The sequence below is a fragment of the Phoxinus phoxinus genome (genome assembly GCF_949152265.1).
Source record: "Phoxinus phoxinus genome assembly, chromosome: 8".
In the NCBI taxonomy this organism is placed as follows: Eukaryota; Metazoa; Chordata; class Actinopteri; order Cypriniformes; family Leuciscidae; genus Phoxinus; species Phoxinus phoxinus.
Genome location: NC_136883.1, coordinates 32,028,407 through 32,048,810, shown reverse-complemented (window position 1 = coordinate 32,048,810; position 20,404 = coordinate 32,028,407). Strand labels below are relative to the sequence as shown.

The 20,404-nt window shown below is 36.8% G+C and overlaps 1 protein-coding gene across 2 annotated transcripts in view; it reads right to left on the bottom strand.

The window, feature by feature from the left end:
* gnao1a (guanine nucleotide binding protein (G protein), alpha activating activity polypeptide O, a) overlaps nucleotides 1-20,404 on the bottom strand; it is an 84,396-nt gene that overhangs the window by 48,614 nt on the left and 15,378 nt on the right. For both annotated transcript variants that reach the window (XM_079622003.1, XM_079622004.1), the window contains exon 3: nucleotides 18,597-18,738. In XM_079622003.1, the coding sequence (XP_079478129.1) occupies nucleotides 18,597-18,738 (142 nt within the window). The remainder of the gene's footprint in view (nucleotides 1-18,596; nucleotides 18,739-20,404) is intronic.

Genomic DNA, 20,404 nt, shown 5'->3' with positions numbered 1-20,404 from the left:
AGGCTAGGACTGCGGCACTGCTGTCTACACTGGATGTGAGTGGTGTAGAACACGTCCAGTCAAAACAACAGATTCCATTATAATTAGTGATGTTGTCTTCACTGGATGTGGCATGATGTGACAAGGAGCCAACAGTAAATTTGTGGCCAGTTCTATTTCTGACACACTCCATACACTTGCGCTACACTGTAAAAAATAAATTTGTAAAATAACAGAAAAAGTACTGGCAGCTTATTACCCGGACATCATCCAGTAATTTTACGTACATTTCCATTAACCCTAAAACACACAAAATTCAAAATACAGGTAAAACACCTTTGGTGGAAAATTCCAACAAATTAATACAATACATTGTGGCCTATTTTTATGGATTTTTTTTAGAGTGTACTTCCGACAACAAGACAAATAGATTTGGATCATTCACTTTGAAGCATCCAGTGTAGACAGTCTCAAGCTGTTGCGATGCGGAGCAAATCGACAATGGCCACACCTGGTGTAGATACAGTGCAGTTATGTACAGTTATATACAAGAAATTGCACAGGTGATGCATTTGTAAAACACTACGTGTGTTTCTGGCTGAGTACGTCACTTACTATCATTAGATACATTCTTTCTTGATTGTCACTCACAAAATGCATGTGCATGACATTGAAACTCACTATATTGTCTCAGTCTACTGTGTTCCCTGAACCCCAATCCCTCCCAGTGCACTCTTCCCATCATAAAGCCATGCACAGTTCGGTCAAGTCCTATTTCTCCCTAAATAATAAATTATAAATGCAAACATTCTGTATTATTCAGAGTAACAGCAAAATTGTCGTTCTCCGGCAGTTCTGGTGGGACATGCACTGAGGGAAAAGAGGGGGTAAAGTGGGGGTTGGGGATGCACACGTCATAAAACAAAAACTGGGACATGCTAGAGAGTGTGAGCAAAAAAAGCTCCTGTGTTAAGAGATGCCCCAAATGCTGCCAGTCCCATCACGGTCCTGGAGGAGCATCCTGCTCTTAAACTCGTCTCATCCATCCATCAATGGGCCGAGCTGCTCTTCTCTCTTTAATCTGCAGTCTCCACTACATCTCCATCCATCTTACTTCTTCATTGCTTCATTTTCTTTCCATTCCAACCCTGACTTCCAAAGTTTTCTTAAAGCCAGGGCCTGTGCATTTTTGTTTTTTAATGTTTCATCTGTCTCCAGCTTTAAATCCCAACATAGCTCCTTTGAGCACACACAAAGACATGCACACCTAACAACTGTTTTAGAGTTATCTTTGGGGTTCTTTGATGAAGGATGTTGAGTAGACAAATTAATGGCACACTCGTTTTATTTTTAGCACATACAAACCAGTGTTAGACAGCTTCATGCTTGTGCACACACATAAAGAGTCCTCCATTTTGATTTAACACTTTAACACTTAGCTTGCACACTCGGTCTAACTCCCTTATGGCTGTCAGTTATGAAGAAAATAACAAGACAAATCTACCACAATCCCCCACCTCTACAAATATAAGTACAGATTTGTGCTAATGAACTTGTATAAACGCATCTTAAAGATGATATAATACTTTATATAGCTAAAATACTTTTCTGTAATCCCAGTATAATATGCAGACAACTACTGTATAAGTAATTCTTTTGAAGGTTGATTCAGCAGAAAAGTATTAGGAATGTGGCTGTGCGGTCTGTGGTGTTATCAAAACATTACTCTGTTTGTTTGCAGGTGAAGTGTCCAGAGAACTGCAAGAAGGCTCTTATTTTAACCAAGACTGCATTTATTTAATCAAAATACTGTTTTTTTATATATATTGCCTAATATTATTACAATTTAAGATGACAATTGTTATATATATATTTTTTACAATATATAATATAATATATATATATATATATATCTTCAGATATCTTCAGACAGTGTCACATGATCATTCAGAAATCATTATAATATGCTGATTTGGTACTCAAGAAAGTTTATTAATATCAATGTTGAAAACAGTTGGCCTACTCAACATTTTTTGTGCAAATTGTGATACATTTTTTTCAGGAGTCAGAGCTTCATTTATTTGAATGAAATCTTTTGTAACATTATAAATGTATTTACTGTGACATTTGCTCTATTTAATGCGTCCTGGACTCCTTGGTGGAACTGTTTAATTTTTATTTTAAAGGGGTCATGAACTGGCCTTTTAACTTTTTTTATATTGTTGTCTGAGGTCAACTTATGACGTTCGCTTGGTTTTTACATTCAAAAACATCAAAATGAATAAGGAATAGGTTATTTTCTACCCTGGTTTTGAGCCAAGCTCCTGAAACGCTCGGTTTTTCTGGGCGTGCCGCATTGAAGACTTGGAAGTAAATGCCCACTGCTATGATTGGATAACAGTTTTGCATATTATAATGAGTTTCATGTAATGCGCGAATCGGTGGGCGGGGCTACACAGGCAGTGTTGAAGTAAGCGTCGATCTTCTTCTGCGGAGGCGGTGTTTGATACCCTTTGACGTCATAGATCCCCACTTTGAAAAACCTGTCGTTCAATATAAGCTTTTATTGGACTAACAAGGAAGTTTTCAGTTATGAAACTTACAGGATATTCTTATAGTATGATGACCTCTTATATGTCAAAAGCTCAAGGGAAATTTGATTTCTCAGTTCATCACCCCGTTAATTTACACTAGCCAGCCTCACTGTCAGGCAACTAGTTGACTCCTCCCTACCCCTCTTTTTTGCCTTTCACCCCCCTTACACACCCCTCACATCTCTTCAACCCCTTGTTACTCTGTCTGAAGCCCAGCCATAGCCTTGGTATCTGTGTATGTGTGTGTGTGTGTGAAGCAAGCAGCTTCATTGAAAGAGCACTGTGGCCCCTTGTCTTGTCAGCTCTGGTTAAGAGCCGGACTGGTGGAGGCTCAGCTGTTTTCTGGCGGGATTAGTCCAGTTCAGCACACATCGTGTTTTCCAATGCCTTGCCAGCCCTGGCGCAAGGACAAGATGGGAGTGGGGGCGGGGGTGGGTGTGCACTGCTCTTCCAGGCACGCAAAATGCCTCGACTCCACAGAGACACACAGGTCGAGGAGTGTTCATGGCATGGACATTACTGTGAGATGTTAACAGAATGGAGTGACTGACACAATGTGCTCAGGAGGCCCAGGGGAGAAAAGGGAATCTTCTCCTGAAGGCATTTGGGAAATTCAGGAGAAAGCTCTTATTCAGATTATCTTCATTGAACAGAAATAAAATAAAACCATCGCAATAACAAAATTAGATCATGTCAGTAAAATCAAAACCCATAAGGAAAGACTTACAGCAGTTAGGGAAGAAAAACACTTTTCTTTCGCAAAGGTGACCCATGATCACCCCCCTAAAGAACCTCCATAGAGATTATAATTAAAGCTGAAATTACACAACAAGAGAACTCAGATTAGATGATTAAATCAGCCTAAAAAAACTGTGAGTACAAAGTAAATGAGAAAGGAGTCTGCATTAAATATTCACCCTATCGATTTTCGGGAGAAAAAAAAGTGATCTTGTGAACGATTCATCCATGTATACGTTTATTTTTGGAACAGTTTGTTTTCCTTGTAATGTTAATTCGCTACTTCAGTTTAATTGTGACATTAAGCGACGCTAACAGGCTAGCTTGGGCTTTCTGACATCATCAGTGCAATACAGCTCAAGAGCCCATTATCTCAATACAGTATGACTGGGAGTCAAGATGACATAGTCATCAGATAGAGTAAGTAGAGTAGACAGTAGAGAATACTTTTTATTTTTACAGCATCAAACCTATCGAGGACACCGTCCAGCAGATTCTCATGTCCGCCATTTTGATGTCTCTCTTTCAGTCACAAGGACGGCAACCGAAAATCTGAGGCATTCTCACTTCTACCTGGAGTCTCCCAGTGTGAGCTGATACAATAACACATGTATGTGTACATGCACATGCTCAACTTCAGTCGCTCCCAAACATTATTCATCTTTTTATAATTTCATAGAAATGCTTTAGTGTGACTGAATCGTCTGTGAGAAAGCAGATAAAAAACTGTCCTGATTCGCAGTGATTTTGTTCCTGGTAAGGACATTGTATATATAAAAAGAACATATTTTAATTGTCATATTATTTCTTTGAAGTTTATACTCCCTTTGTAGGATTTAGAACAGCTTGTACAGTGATGCAGTGCAGAAATCTCCTCTGAGCTCCCAACTCACCAAAGACATTTTTTTCCCTCCTGTTGATCACGCCAGCACTCTAAATGTGTTTGAGGTGAAGCCAGCTGATATATCGCGAGCAAATGGTGAAGAGAGTTTACATTTACCCTTAATAGGAAAAGCCTCACCTGACTATCGTAATTCTTCTGAAAGACACAAATATATACACTATATTACTTCCATAAACAGCCAGAGTGAGACTCAGCAGAACAGCACTAGGGCCAGTGACTATCTGTAAAACTGTAAGCTGAGTTGCCCGCTAATGCCTTGTTTATCCCTGATGCACTGACTATGAACCAATGCAGACGTTCCGTGCTGCTCACGAAGCTCTAGAGTTCATACTTCAGACATTCTCTGTTGCACTATTCTCTGACATGACAGATGGAAGCAAAGAGAAAATATCAGCTAAACCAGCATGAAACAGAGGCCAAACCCTACTGAGGTATAAAAAAAAATATATATATATATTCATCTATAACATAAAAAAAACATGAAGAAATGTTTTACACTGTATAAAACAAACCAAAGCTGTTCAAGAACAGTTAATAATTAAAGTATAATAATCAGTGGATTGTGTTCAAAAGGTACTTTATAATGATCTTTCTAAACAATACATTTTAAGCAGTCTGTATCAAAGTGTCATGTAGCTTTTTAATTTTTTGGTAGTTTTCCTCAAGCAGTAATTGATATGCAGATACATCTGCGTAGCCAACCTTGCAGAAAATTCATCCAATGTGTCTCACAAAAAAACGATATATATTGTGTGTGTGTGTATATATATATATATATATATATATATATATATATATATATATATATATATATATACATACACACACACAATTGTACAAAAATATTTAATCACATTTGATTATTTTCTCTCATTATTTGTAATTTAGTGGATACAATCCAAAAGATTATTGAAGACACATAAATGAAAATCTGGCATCAATGCAAAAACAGTTACAAAATATATAATACTAAAAGAAAAGACTCATATTATAAAATGGACCGTTTTGACTCTAAAATTAGGATCGGATGAAAAGATCTTGGAAAGATCTACAGTACAGTCAAATACACTATGGCTTTTTTTGGAAAGTAGATCAAGAGAGTAAAGCATCATCACAAATCTCTCGACCAAACAAGGTGAGCTTAAGTGTAAATGATGTTCCACACTGTGACCACAGGAAACCAGGCAATCACAGTGGCCTCGCTGCAATATAATGTGCTATTTCTCTTCAAATTTTCCACTGGGTCATTTCTCACATCTACAGTAATCTCACCCCAAGGGCCATCAAGATCTGGCAAAATCTGTCAATTTTTAGGGTAAGTGCCAGAAATCATTTCTCCATTTGTAATTGCGGAGGCTTAGTGCTGCTCTAAACATCATCATCGCTGCAGGTGCTGGTGCTGTTACATCCCCAGAAGCGACAAATCCCAAGCTCCCAGTCCTGTTCCATTTTATTAATGGTGCTGGTAGTTCTACCAGTCACCAATTAAATCTAAATCCAGAGCACTGCAGAAACTCATTGCTCTCCACTGTGCTTGTTTAATCTGGCTGGGGTTGAGAAGGCTTTAACAAATGGGGAGGTACTGAAGGAAGGGGTGATAAACCTGTTTTTAGCCTCAATGTCCATTTTGGACATGCCTTTCATGGGACGGGTCATATGATGCGAAGGAGTCATTCTTGGTAACAAAGGCAAAGATGTCTCTGAGGGTGCTACGAGGAGAAATTCTGAAAAACAAGTCAAAGCGAATTCAGATCAAAACCAAAAGCCCCAAAGCCCTGGCTGTTATGGGATGAATGCACAGGCATTTCTGAATGAGGCCAGAACTAAAAAATACTGCCATGTCAATTAGGCTGAAATCCACACATGCATGTAGAGACTAGAGTGTTACTACGAGAGTATCCAGGTTCTCTACTGTACATCTGAAACCCCTTCTGTTGCCTTAAACATGTTTCTGTATTTAAAAGCCATTTTTTGTGGCCTTTAATAAGACTCATCTAAGAATCCAAAGCTATATTATTTTAAAGCAATGACGATGGACAAATTGCTTCCCTATTGATTAGGATAATTGATTGGCTTGAAGATGTATTGTAGTAAAGCCATTGTCAGGGTGCCAATCAACTGCTGATTGTTAGCCTGCGAATAAAGCCATTATGAATGGCATTTATGTTTAAATCAGCAATAACATATAAAAAAATAAAAATAAACACCAATAAAACCACCTCAAGCCAGACTTGTGAAAAAATTCAAAAAAATTGACATTCCTGGAGCTTTGTGGGTCAGGTTCAAGTCCACCAATCGATTTTATACTACAATTTTATGCTCTCATTCTTCCATTTTTGTTGGTTTTAAAGAGCACTTTCCAGGGTCATTTACTTTAATACAGTGTTGCTAAAGAGCTTAACAGTGGTGGACAGTAAAATTTTATTTACAGAAGTAATTGTAAAAAAAACAGTAGGAGGTCTTCATCTCTCTTGTGCGAACACAAATTGGTTGTCATCACTGAATTCCAGAGACGTATACAATGTGGGTGTCATGATGGGCATTTAAATATTCATGTGTTGGTCATACTTTCAACAAAACCATTATTCCTTTTAGTCTGCCCAGAGGCTACAAACAACAGAAACCATGAGGAAAACCATCAGTGGTATGGAAATAGGATAGGATAGGAAAATAATTTCATTTTACATTGATGGTGATCCTGTAACTGTACTGGCCATAAATATTTCATGCAAGCCAGACTGCAACAAAATGGATACATTTTGCTAACTTTTTTCCTGCCGGTGTGACTCAAAACTTTGTTTAGGTCACATTTGCATCCACATATGAACTTACTTCTACTATCAGCACAAGTTACTGTCAAATATCCATTTCAATGAGACAAAACATGTAATATTATGATTTCTTTTTCTCACTAAATCAGGTACCGGTGTCACTGCTCTGAAATGTAAGTCTGGAGCCCTAATACTGTATATTTATTAAAAATATATATTTTGTCTCAATAATAATGGAATTATTTATCTATTTTTCCTTAAATATTTGATGAACAGTGCAAGTCATTATATAATTCAATATAGAAGTTGAATTGTGATTTTTTTTTCACACAAAATAAAAAAAAAGTCATCAATTACTTATGTTGAAGACTTATGTTCATCTTCAAAACACAAATAAAGATATTTTTGATGAAATCTGAGATTTCTGCCTCTCCATTGACATCCACACAACTACCACTTTGTCGTTACAAAACGTTGATAAAAAGATTGCAAAACTAATCCATATGAATCAAACAGTTTAGTCCATATTTTCTATAGATACTTGATCGCTTCATATGATGACCAGATTGAATTTAGGCTTTTATTCACATCTAACATTGATCACCATACATAAACAGAAACTCAACCATACTTGCTTGACGCGTGAGAAGAAACCTGATTGGTTCTTGCGGAAGCTCAAACGTGTTGCGTTACACACGAGAATGAACCTCAGAAATGTTGGACTAAACCGCTCAATTCATATGGATTAGTTTCACAATCTCTTTATGAACTTTTTGAAGCGTCAAAGTGGTAGTTTCGTGGACTTTCAATGGATGGACAGAAATATCAGATTCAATTTAAAATAAATTGATTGTGATTTGAAGATTACAAAAGTTTTACGGGATTGGAACGACATAAAGAAGAGTAAATGATGACAGAATTTGCATTTTTGAGTAAACTATCCCTTTAATGTTCGACACTTTCTTTTAACTTGGCAGGAAAAAGGCTCTTCTTAATGTCTCATATCATGACAGAGAGGGTTTAAAAATGACGACTAATACCAATATTAAAGACGTGTTAAGACTCCATACATCCGCCACTCTATGAAGCTTTAATGAATTGAGTGTAACCTTTGCAACTGCTGAGAGACATTATTCCTTCATGACTCTGCATTAACCATTTTACACTCTGATCTCTGGCTGACCAGACTCTCTATGAGGGAATATACCAGCGACTCCATAAAGAAACATTTGTGGAGATTCAAATCAGATATTCTAAGGAGCAACAATAAAGTCATTCATCCTCTTTCTCTGTCTTTTCCCGTGATGTCAAACAGCTTGTCAGTAAAGCTCTAATGTTGTTACAGTTCTCAAGGGCAAATATACAGCCTGTCACAATCACACTCTCACATGTGCCCTCTCATGTTTAAACACACACGTACACAAAGACTGATGTGTCTGTTGTAATAAGAGCTGGCCATATGCCGAAGACGTGGCCGGCTCGCTAGCCCACTAACGGGGACCATCTGGCTGAGGTGATATTTGTTCCTGATCGTTTTATTTTTGGCTCTCCAATTAAGATCCCAGATCTGCTAGAGAGTGACAGCAGCACGGTTTGGGCAAGGGCAGCGCTGGGGAGACGCATTCATCATACCCAACTTCATTGATTGGCTTTTAGAACTTTGCCAACACATTTAGCAAGAGAAAGTAAAACTCCGACCACTCATGCTGAGCTGATTGAACAAATAACCTTGCTGAAGCATGAACCAGCTAAAACACGGACTTAATATTCAGCTCAGAAGCATCACACCCATTCAAACACGTACCTCCTCAGATTTTTGAGCTGTGTGTTTTGAATGTGACTTAAAAAAAAAAGAATTGTAAAAGTATGTGTGTCTTTGATAATTCCAAATTTTGGATTTTAATTATTTTAAACAATCCCAAACAACAGATGTTATTTTCCACAAAAGGAAAATGCATGCACGTCGGCTATCAGGTTCAGTTGCAATTTTGCTTAGTTTGCTAAAGCCTACTAAAAAAATATTAAGTTTGGATTAGTCTCACATTCTAAATGAAAACTGTAGACTTACATATTTTACCCATATATGTAAAAAAACACTATAAAACTACTGACATTAAGTAAAATAAATGGGTCGGGACATTTGAGTTTGTGGGGAGAGTGACTCAGTGATTTATTAGAAGTGCTCTATGTGCAAAATACCCATTTACCTATTATTATTATTATTTTATTTTTTTTATTATTAAAGTTAAGCTCAAATTTACTGTAGGGTCTGTAAACAGTTTAGGATTGTGAAAGGGGTCCTTGGTTCGGAAATTATTGTGATGCCAAGTGTACCAGGACCACAAACAAGTAGGTGATATCCCTGACATACAACTTGTAAAAAAAAAAAAAAAAGCAACAGCCCGGGAAAACACAAGTAGGTTCTCCTGAGTAAAGATTCACCGAGGTAAACTGATTAACCCAATATGTAATTAAAATGCGTCAGAAATAATTATATTCGGGATCTGTGTAGATGAGCTGTAAGGCTGGGGAGAAGGGACCCAGGCATCCTTTTACTAAACCCAAGCACCAGAGACATGACATAAAAGAGTCTCAATTAAAATGGAGGCTGCAGTGTAATCTGCTGGGATAGATATCTGTTAATGATTCTGGAGGGCTCTCGATCTGCCTCACACAAAATTAATTTACACATCCTATAAATACGCCTACCTTCCCCTCTGATTTTTAGCAATGGTACAGGCTGTCTGCAACAACTTTACAAAGAGCGTACCAAAATGCAGGTGACCTAGACCAAAAAGAGCACCCAATATGCAAATATTTTCACATGTGTATGTGAATTTATGACTATATAATGGGAGAACACCCAACTCACATACTACTTACAACTTCCATGACCACTGTTAGTATATACAACCTATACCAATTTTTTTACCTTAAGTCACTAAATGAAACTGCACAACATTTTAAAAAGAAATTACCGTAATAGAGAACAGGATGTGGGTATCTCAATCAGTAAGTATACTAAAATATTGTGTATGTCAAACTGGAGTTTATTTTCTCCTTAATCTGCTCATCTTAAAGTCACCATGAAATCAAAATGGACAATTCTTGTTTTTATGGAATATTACAGTATTTATTATAAATTATGTATCTGTGGGCATCACGATTTTAAAAATCTTTAATCAAAATGAATTCCCCTCCCACTTGCAGCGACATCCATTTTCTTCTCTAATTTCATGTTTACGTGAGAGCGGGACAACCTAGCAAATGACAACAATCTAACAATCCAATCAATTCTTGATGGACAAAATCAAGACCAGCCTTACATTTTTTCTTGTTCGAAAAGCCGCTTCACTCGGATAAACGTCACAATAGGGAAGAAAAAGACTGTTGCAGCTTCACCATATTTTTCTCCTTTTCAAGGTGTAGTTATTAACATATTTTATCATTGGCAGGAGTTTCGCACACAAGTGAAAGATGCTAGTTAGGGTCTGGCAAAGCTCCATAGACAATTCATTTCCACAGGGGCGTCACCAACGGACGTCGGATAGATCTAAAACCAATCAGAGCGATGAATGACATGACGTATGCAGAGCGACGGAGAAACATCTCGAGACTCTCAGCAATTCTCTGTTTGTGTTAACGAAAATTACTATTTTAAATCGCTTGAAACAGACGCGATAGCTGATTCGAACGAGTGATGTTGTGATGTTCCACGGCGGCATCCAGCTTTGTAATGTACAAAATCTGCGTCACCGTCTCTGCTCTGTCGTCATCGTGTAAAGCCCGCCCCAACGTTTCTGATTGGTGCCGCGATTTCGACGGATTGGAAATGGGTTTCAATGGGCTCTTTGCCAGACCCACTTGCAGAGCAAATCTAAATTTGCCGGAAGTGGTCTGGGTTTTCCCAGGCTAGAAAGATGCACCATGTACACAAAAATAAATCCCTAATGACAATAAAACAAGTACATGCAATACCGAAATGCAGCTCATTCAACCACATCATTTGCATGCAAGTTTTATTTGACAAAGTATCACTATAAACATCTAAAGGGGCTTTACCTTGACGTTTTATTTGTAAAGCTGTACGTCATTGGCCCTATTTGGATGTGACTAGCTTTCCCAAAGGTAAATTTATGTTTCACAAATTAGGAATAGGAATGTCTGTCATTTGCAGTATATCATTATTATTTTTACTCATCAAATCTCATAACGCTTCCAGATGAAAAATATCCCACCAATTCAGTACGAAGCAGTATATGACATAACAGACTATTTTAGATGCCTAACTGTAACTCAAATGTTGTTTTGAAAACTAATCTGAATACTGCTATAGTCTTCTAACAAGGCATTTTTCTTATTTAAATACCAGATAAACCCGTTGTTGTTTTCCAGATCAGCCTTACATTACACCTATTAGCTGATGATGAGGCTGTTCAGACGAGTTTTCTCTGGATAATGAGTGGGAGCGTGAGCACCACTGGGGCGTTGCCGGGACTGCAGGGAATATTCTGGTGCCAGCACCCTCTCTTCCTTATTCCCCAACTGTTTTTCCTCAATGACACACGCAGAGAAGCCTGCAGACTCATACAAAATAAACGACCAAATACCCCAGTGACGGTTTGCATAGAGAGCAATGCATGATCATCACTGTTATTTGCTCAAAAATGATACATCACGATTATTAATCATAATTGTTCTCATTTGAGAAATTTACTTTTACATCAGAATTATTGGACTTTCACAAAAGCACAAATCAAGAGTGCGTTAGCTATGCAGGGTTAATTTAACTTCATCTATTGTAGTTTCCGGATTTATTACATTTATCATATAAATTAACACACTTTCTACTGAAAACTAATTAAACTTTAAAAAGATTCTCTCAAAATCTAAAACGTAATTCCAAATAATATTCAATAATTCCTAATTATGTTAATGTTTTTCTATTAAAACAACAAAAATACTTTGTATTATAGCACAGAGGTTACAAGTGCATTTATTCAGCAACCACACCAGTAAACAATACAGTCGAGATTGATGTTTGGAATTACTGTTTGTCACTGTTCACAGATTTACAGTAGTTGCCGTAAATAATACAAGCAGCCTCATAGAAACACAGACTGGCTGTATTACACTTTCATTTGAGCAGAATATTTAAATGGAGATCGCTAAACTCCAACATACATGTTTGTCTGTGTTTATCAGAGCTTTTGTTGCAGTGCAGAGAGAGCTCATGCACATGTTCGCCATGTTGGGAAGATAGTTAAAACACATTTAAGTGAAAAGCTCTAAATGGGAGATTTAAACTTGTGGCATCTGGCAACTCAAAGCATGAAAGCTTGTGGAGGCTTGTTATTAACAATGCAAGATAACAAATGTCAAATAAATAAATAATAATCAAAATAAATAAACAGCAGGCCAATTATGCTTAATTAATCAAGAGAGGCAGAAATCGTGATCATGATTAAAATACAATAAATCGTGCAGCCCTACTCAAACTAAACACAAAGGATGCCAGTTTGCCTCAAGTCATGAACTACTGCAAAAAGCCACCTATGGGATTTCCATTAAGTTTAAAGGAAAAACAAAGCATCATTAATGTGTCACAATACTTTAAAAGCCACTGTTTGTCGACATATTCCCAGTGGCCACAGACAGCAATTCATATGAGTGACTGCCCGCATCCAATCAGTTTTGCCTGAAAGAACAGATTTTTCACACACTGCAGCACCCCATCCATAAACTAACTCTTTGTATAACCCAGAAAATATATAATTCAACGCTTAATATGCATTAAATTGATTCTGCATGCACATATTTATCGTTATAAGAGAATAAGTAATAGAAATGGTCAGAGAGGAGAGCTGTCGCCAGTGTGTCAGCACTAATGCGAGATAAATCACTTAAAATGTAGAGCTTTTCACTTCCGTCTCTCACTCAAAGTCATTCCCTGAGCAAACACTCCTAATATTGATTGCAATCCTACTGCGCAGTTCTATTTTGGGGCATTTTTGAATATAAATGTGCATGCATTTAGCACGTAGTCTGGTGACACCCAATTGGGTTTGTAGAGTTTTTCACCCGCTTCTTCATGATGCTGCAGTCAAAGCAGAGGGCTTGAATGGCAAAGCCCATCTGTGTCCATCTGGGTGCCAGGCACTGGGCTCACGGCCCTTGCCCACCACAGACTGCCATTTATATTATCAGTCGTGGTGTGGCGCAGGATGTGTGGAACCCTGGCAAGGTCGCACCAACATGTTGGAACTCCTTATGGAACCCATTCCGCTCAGAACGGCAGCCATTTTGCTGTAATGTAGAGGACCATAAGCATGGCAGCAATGAGATGAGCTGTGTGAGTGAGCTGTGGTGAGCTCTGAATCAAACTGGGATGAATGGACTTTCTGCCACAGGCCATAGCATCATCCACTATTACACTACAAAGAAAAACGATCATGGGTGATTACCAGGACAGCTGCATGTATAGAGACATGACAAGAATGTACATGGAATATGTGTGTCATGTATACATGGCATATGCAGAACATCTAAAAATAGACAGCAGCTCCTGAAAATTGACTCCTGTAACAAATTATCACAGAACATAGCATAACATATCCAGATACCGACATCATTCGATGACGCTGGCAAATGTGTGGTAAGCCTAGACAGTGTGTTTTGTAGAAAAGTGTGAGAAAGGCATGAGGCAGAAACATGCTCTTTTCCAAAATGACAGAGACATGATGGTAACACATATTATAAAAATGTGTGTATGTTGAATTGAGCAGTGTTATTTTAGAATTATTGAGATTGTATTAGAGAAAGCCTTTATTTTTATATTTTTAGTTTTCATTTTAACTTTAGTTTATTTTATCTAATATTTATATTTGATTTGATTCAACGTGATCTCATGAGTATTCATATATATTTTTACATAACGTGTGGTTCTTCCACTTGTACTTTACACTGAAACAATATTGATGTATTGACAGCACTAAAAATTTAAATTATTTACTTATGAACAACTTCGTGGGGCCACTATATCATCAAATACGACTGACGATTAGCATACAGTTTGGATTGGCGGTATGGTTCTAGCATGGATAAGAGCAGAACCAATGTGAATGTATTGCATATATCATTCATTAATAAAGATTTTAATGTACAACATAATTGAGAATTTAGTCTGATTTAAGAGGGAATCAGAATGCCAAACCCTTACTGACGAGAGGAGGAGCTGGGGATGGAGGAGGGTAATTCATTCCTCCATCGCGATTGCTGTTGATGATACTGAGGAGCTTATGCATACTGTAGCCGCGTTTCCATTATCCTTTAAATTGTGCACATTGAAATTGCGAATTGAAAATACGCCCAATGGAAACACGGAAATTTATCACAAAAAGTTTTTACGCTCGCATGAGGTGGTTTTTCAGGCAATTCGAAAAATAAATATTTCGCAAAACTGCAATGGAAACAGAACTGCATAATTAACATAAAACATTTCTGTAACCGTTTAACTATTATTTATCAAGTAGTATTATTAATTTTGGAACATAAACGCTTTTGCTTCAAATGCTTCGTCAATGTCGTCACAGATTTTGACATGCCGTGTTTCCGTTGATGCGCCTTCAAAGAGTGGATCGAGTTAAGATTTTCAGAGATAACTTAAATTCGTCTTTTAACCATACAAAACTTTTATATAACTTTAATATACTACGACTGCAACACATCGTCATTTGAACTACTTTTGGAACCGCTTTTGACATTTTTGCAATAAATACATTTGTATTATTACACTTATCTATTATGTTTTTCTTTAGAACTACATATTTTTAAGAGTGGATAGGTTTAAAGGTAGGAGTGGGATTAGCAGCTCAAAATATATTTGAAATGCTATATTGTTACTGAAATTGTCGTTTTCCTACACATTTCTGTCCATTACGTTTTATTCTTTTTATATCCTCTATAAAATGGTCATGTTTAGGTTTGGGGGCAGGGTTAAGGGATCTAAAATGTATCCATAAAATGATCAAATGGGCAATTATACAAATATATATGATAATATATGATATATGATAATAGATTTGTGAATATTTTCTTATTAAATACGTAATAATGTTTATGTTTAAATGTTGCCCCAATACATCCATATTGCAAGTTTCAGCATCGATTCAAACGTACAACAATGTACATTTTGTACCTGTAAATGTACAAATGTACCTAAGTATTAACAATGAGATCAGGCGGTTTTATTTCAGCTTCGTTTCAATAAACAAAAAAGATTGTTAATCGTTTTTAGTTAACAATAGCAACACTGGAGCAGGGTGTAAATATAAACCGAAGATGGCAGATTATAAAATGGTTACACAAATGTCAACTTATGTTTCACTCAATATTAAAATTGCTAAACATAGATTGATGTAATATTGATTATTTTATTATAACAAATGTATTTTTATTTTATTTTATTATAATAAAATAATCTAACAAATAATATAATAACAATACATTTAATAATAAAATACAAAATAATACATAATATAATCAACAATTTTTCCCAATATTTCTGTCTTTTTATTTTAGGCTTCACACAGTTATCTTAGCAAAATGATAGTGTCAAACTCAAATGATATATATAGAGCTTTTGAGTATGCAATTCATTATGTTTCGGAACAGCGCAATAGTGTTGTACTCTTTGAGGGGGTGTGGCCCACTTCTCATTCTGGTCACACACACTGCGTGTATGGTCACATGAGATTGTTGCCTCTTTGGTGCTGGGCAGAGTGCATGCGATTGACATTGCCCATGGACACAGACTTGTGGAATGCATTGAGCGAGAGAGAGAGAGACGAAACAAGAGGTTGTCATGGCAACAGGGCCAGATTGGTGAGAGAGAGGAGGAGATATGAGAAGGGAGATATGAAGGAGAGAGGGTTGTGCAGATGGACAGATCAGAGAGAGAGAGAGAGAGAGAGAGAGAGAGAGAGAGAGAGAGAGAGAGAGAGAGAGAGAGAGAGAGAGAGAGAGAGAGAGAGAGAGAGAGAGAGAGAAAGAAAGAAAGAAAGAAAGAAAGAAAGAAAGAAAGAAAGAAAGAAAGAAAGAAAGAAAGAAAGAAAGAAAGAAAGAAAGAAAGAAAGAAAGAAAGAAAGAAAGAAAGAAAGAAAGAAAGAAAGAAAGAAAGAAAGAAAAGGCAAACAGATCTATAGAGGCTAGGTTGTTCCAATAAAAGCTTCACACTTCAGATTAAAAATGTGTGAGCCAGCTGGCCTCCACAGCCTGAAGGAACCGAGGGCTGAAGAGTTCGTGTGGATGTGTGTAAGTGATCTGTTCTCAGGAATAACGTATACATACTGTATGCACTTACATTTAGTCATTTAGCGATTTACAATGAGGAAAGTGTCAAAGGATTCTCTCCCCATAGCTTTGGAACACATCACATACTGTATACCTCACATATTCTGACCAATTCCACCATTGGCAATAGACAGAACTCAGCCCACATGGAATTGGTGCACAAAGAACTCTGAAGGATCTATGCAGAATTCGCTCAGGGCTGTATAAGAGGAATGTTCCGGGTTCAGTACAAGTTAAGCACTGTTAAAAGCATTCGATTACCGAAAGAATTAAGGTCATTCCTTTTCTTTAAAAAAGGCAAAAATATGGTTTATGATGGAAGTGAACAGGGCCAATCCATAAACGGTTTCAACCGTTTATAGCCAAAAAACATAAACAGTATGTGTGTGTGTGACAACATGATTTTAGTGCGAAAAAAATATATATTAAAATTTTAATTAAAAAAATGTATAAAATCATATCCAAGTTTACTTGAATATAACTTTACTTTGGGTTTTGTTTTTTTGTTTTTTTTAAGAAAACAAGGGATGTCGATAACTATTATTATTATCTATATATAGTCCCTTAACTGTAATATTCCTTTATCTGTTTAAGTCATAATTCTGCCAAATTGTGCTTTTCCCCAACAAAAAACAGCAGAAAATGCAGGAAAGTCCGGTTCCATGTAGGCCCAGTAATCACATTCCAACACACACTAACACATTATGCCACATCGCTATCTGTAACCTCTCTTATTAGGTACATAGATCTGATGCCCTTCAAGGCCGGCTTCCTGAGGTGTAACTCAACCTGGAAATGAAGACATGTTCTATTTCTCACAAGAGAAAATATCTCAAATCGATGGATATTTCAGATGACTGTTCCCTTCATACTGATCGCTTTGGTTTGATTAAAGTGAAACATTTCTTCCTGCTAAAGGTCAATGAGTTCACTGACATTACAGTGAGAAAGCTTTTGGGAAAGGGCACAATGGGATTATGAGTCTTATATTGTCACTGAAAGAATGCATTAGCATTAATCTTAAAATGAAGCTTCCCATCAGCACCAAACCATTTAACTTAGGCTATGTATTAGGCAGAGGGAAGCGATATCTGCTGTGGCTGGAGTCTATCGATGTTTACCACTTCTGTTTTCCTTTAGATTAGATTACTGGTTGTGTCTTTAATGCATAGAGTCTTAAGTAGAATGATTTTTATTATTATTAAAGGAACATTCCAGGTTCAGTATAGGTTAATATCCATTGACAATTGTGGAATAATGTAATCAAAATGCTCAATGTTTCAACAATATAGCCAAAGATGTCAACAATACGTGTGTTAAAGAAATGGTTCAAAATTCTGTCATCATTTACTCGCCCTCCAGTGTTCCTAAACCTGTATGAGGTTCTGTCTTCTGTTGAACACAAAATAAGATGTTTTAAAGAATTTTGGTAACCAAACAGTTGACGGTAGCCATTGACTTCCATAGTAAGAAAAAATATATACTATAGAAATATCTTCTTTTATGTTCAGCAGAAGAAGAAGAAATCATACAGGTTTGGAACAACTTGAGTGTGAGTAAATTACAAAAAAAAATATTTTTGGGTGAACTATCCCTTTAACATGAATCCTGATTGGAGTTTGGAAGAAAAAAAAAGTATGAACCTGTATAAAACTATATCCAATTTTACAACTTTGTTGCCACGATAACGCAATACCATAAACCGTAAAACAACTGTAAAAAAGATTTAAACAGCGCCACAGCTCAAATATTACAATACATTTTAACAATAATACAAAAAGTTTTAATAATTATATTATTTATTCACTATTGTATATAAATTAATATTATTATAAACTATCTTCACACATGCATGGGCCCATTTAATAAAATAAAAAAATGTAAGAAAATGAAATAAACTGAACCTGGAATATTACTATTAAAAAAGTTTTACTAAATGTAAAAAGGTTTAAAGGTCTCTTTAAAACCATATGTATCCTTACTGCGTTCAGTTCCTTATAGCTCGTAGTTGCAGCCACAGGAACTAAGCTAAGGCTACAAGCCACTGTCATTTACCCATGTCATCTGATTTTCCTGAATCATCTTACACAGAACAGTATATATTTGTCTTGCATAAATGTTCTTCGGTCTTGCTTTAAAGTAAAGTGAAATTACAGCTGATCATGAGTGTTTTAATTATAATCCATAAGGTTATAATTACAATGGGAATGCCACTCTTTAATGAGTGTTTCAGCTTATCAGGGTTTGTGTTGTACTCACTTTACGCTCCTTGTCTCCGTACTCCAGCCCCAGTGTGTCCATGGCACGCACGATAGCGGCCAGAGACTGGATGGTGTTGCTGAAGACCACTGGCTTGTACTGCTTCACATCATCACCAGAGAAACCGTCCTCGTGGATAATCCTACACACATAACAGAAGCCATGTTAGAGAGCGCGTGTGTGTGTGTGTGTGTGTGTGTGCTTCTCAAGATCACAAACAACCACACAGGACTCTTCTAGACAGTCCCTTGACCTAGCTGTGGTGATAATACTGAGGAAGAGGAAGGTTGGATATGGAGATAGAAAGCAAACATAGTGATGTTCAAACATGTACAGATAGTGATATAATATGTCTTGTTATGTGTGTGTCACGGCTTCAACGGGACTGCTGACCCGCCATGCGGCTGTCCTACCCTGCTCTCAGTATTGATACATTTAAATAAAGTTCACTTTAACGCCATTACAGTTAATTTATGCGTAATTTCCAAAGTCAGTAAGTGATAATTAGATGTAACATGATCTAAATCAGAGGCACTCAACTTCATGAGACCAAGAGGATCGAAATCAAATGATAAGATTACAATCTTTTTAATGTAAGACTGAATGCTTTTCAGACTAGATTCGTTTTACACAAACATATTTTGTTATTTTAATCTCGTTTAAATCAAGCAATTCAACACAACCTCTGTAGAATATTAACAGAGCAAATTATCTACTGTTTTTCAGCAAATTCCACAAAGAAATGAATCCTTAAATCTAGGTAGTGTAAAAATAGATAGTGGTTCAAGTATTGTTGGCATCTCAATCTCATATATACACACGCATTATCCAATAGACTACAACCTTAAAAAAAAAAAAAAAAAAAAAACTTCTTAGTAGTTACAGAGATACCAATCCCATCCAGACCAGTATATTTGACAGCTGATTTCACCTAAAGTGTCAGTCTGTCAGACAGACAGTAAAAAAAAAAGAGTGTTGCAATATTTTGTTAATGCTGCCAGTGCATCATGTTATGCAAAACATTTCGAAAAAGCAATAAAGGACCTGTTAAGTCTGGATGACGCATTCACACAGGCAATCTAGTGATAAATACTTTAGATTCACATTGTCAATAAAAATGATATACGAGACGTACAGTAAAATTAAAACCGCGCAAATATCCCTTTCCCTTCAACTTCTTAATTAGTATACATTCATAACAACGCATGTCAAAAGCCACATGTCGAGTGCCTTCTAAATGATAAATACAATTGATGAATATTAATGATTTATTCGTTGACTCCTGCTACTATTGTCTCTCTATTTTGTGCTACTGAAAACCCAGTGGAAGAAGTTTTGTGATGAGGAAGGGATATTAATCATCATGTTCAGCGGATTACAGCATTAGTTGTGTCTCTATCATCCAACATTGTTGGAGTGCAGCGTGTCCTATGTAGACATCCTCCTGATTCCTGAGTTATGTTGTACATTGTCGTGGGTTTTACGGTCCCTTATTAAATGCCTTTTCCCTCACTCACTCACTCACTCACTCTCACATTTAATATTTGAACCTCATTGCCCATTAGCTTCAATAAAATGGTGTTATTACTGGGGAAAGTAGAGCATTCGGGACAGCAGGGATGGGTTTCTCACAGAGAATATGACCCCGCTGGAGCCAGACCACAAAGGGGGGCCCCACAAAGGGGCCCCAATGGCACTAGGTTATTCTATGGCTAAAACCCCTAATTCAATTGATTTAGCTGAAATTAGGTTTGGACATCTGTCAGTTCTGCAATACTGAAAGATGGCAAGTCATATTTAGATCATGA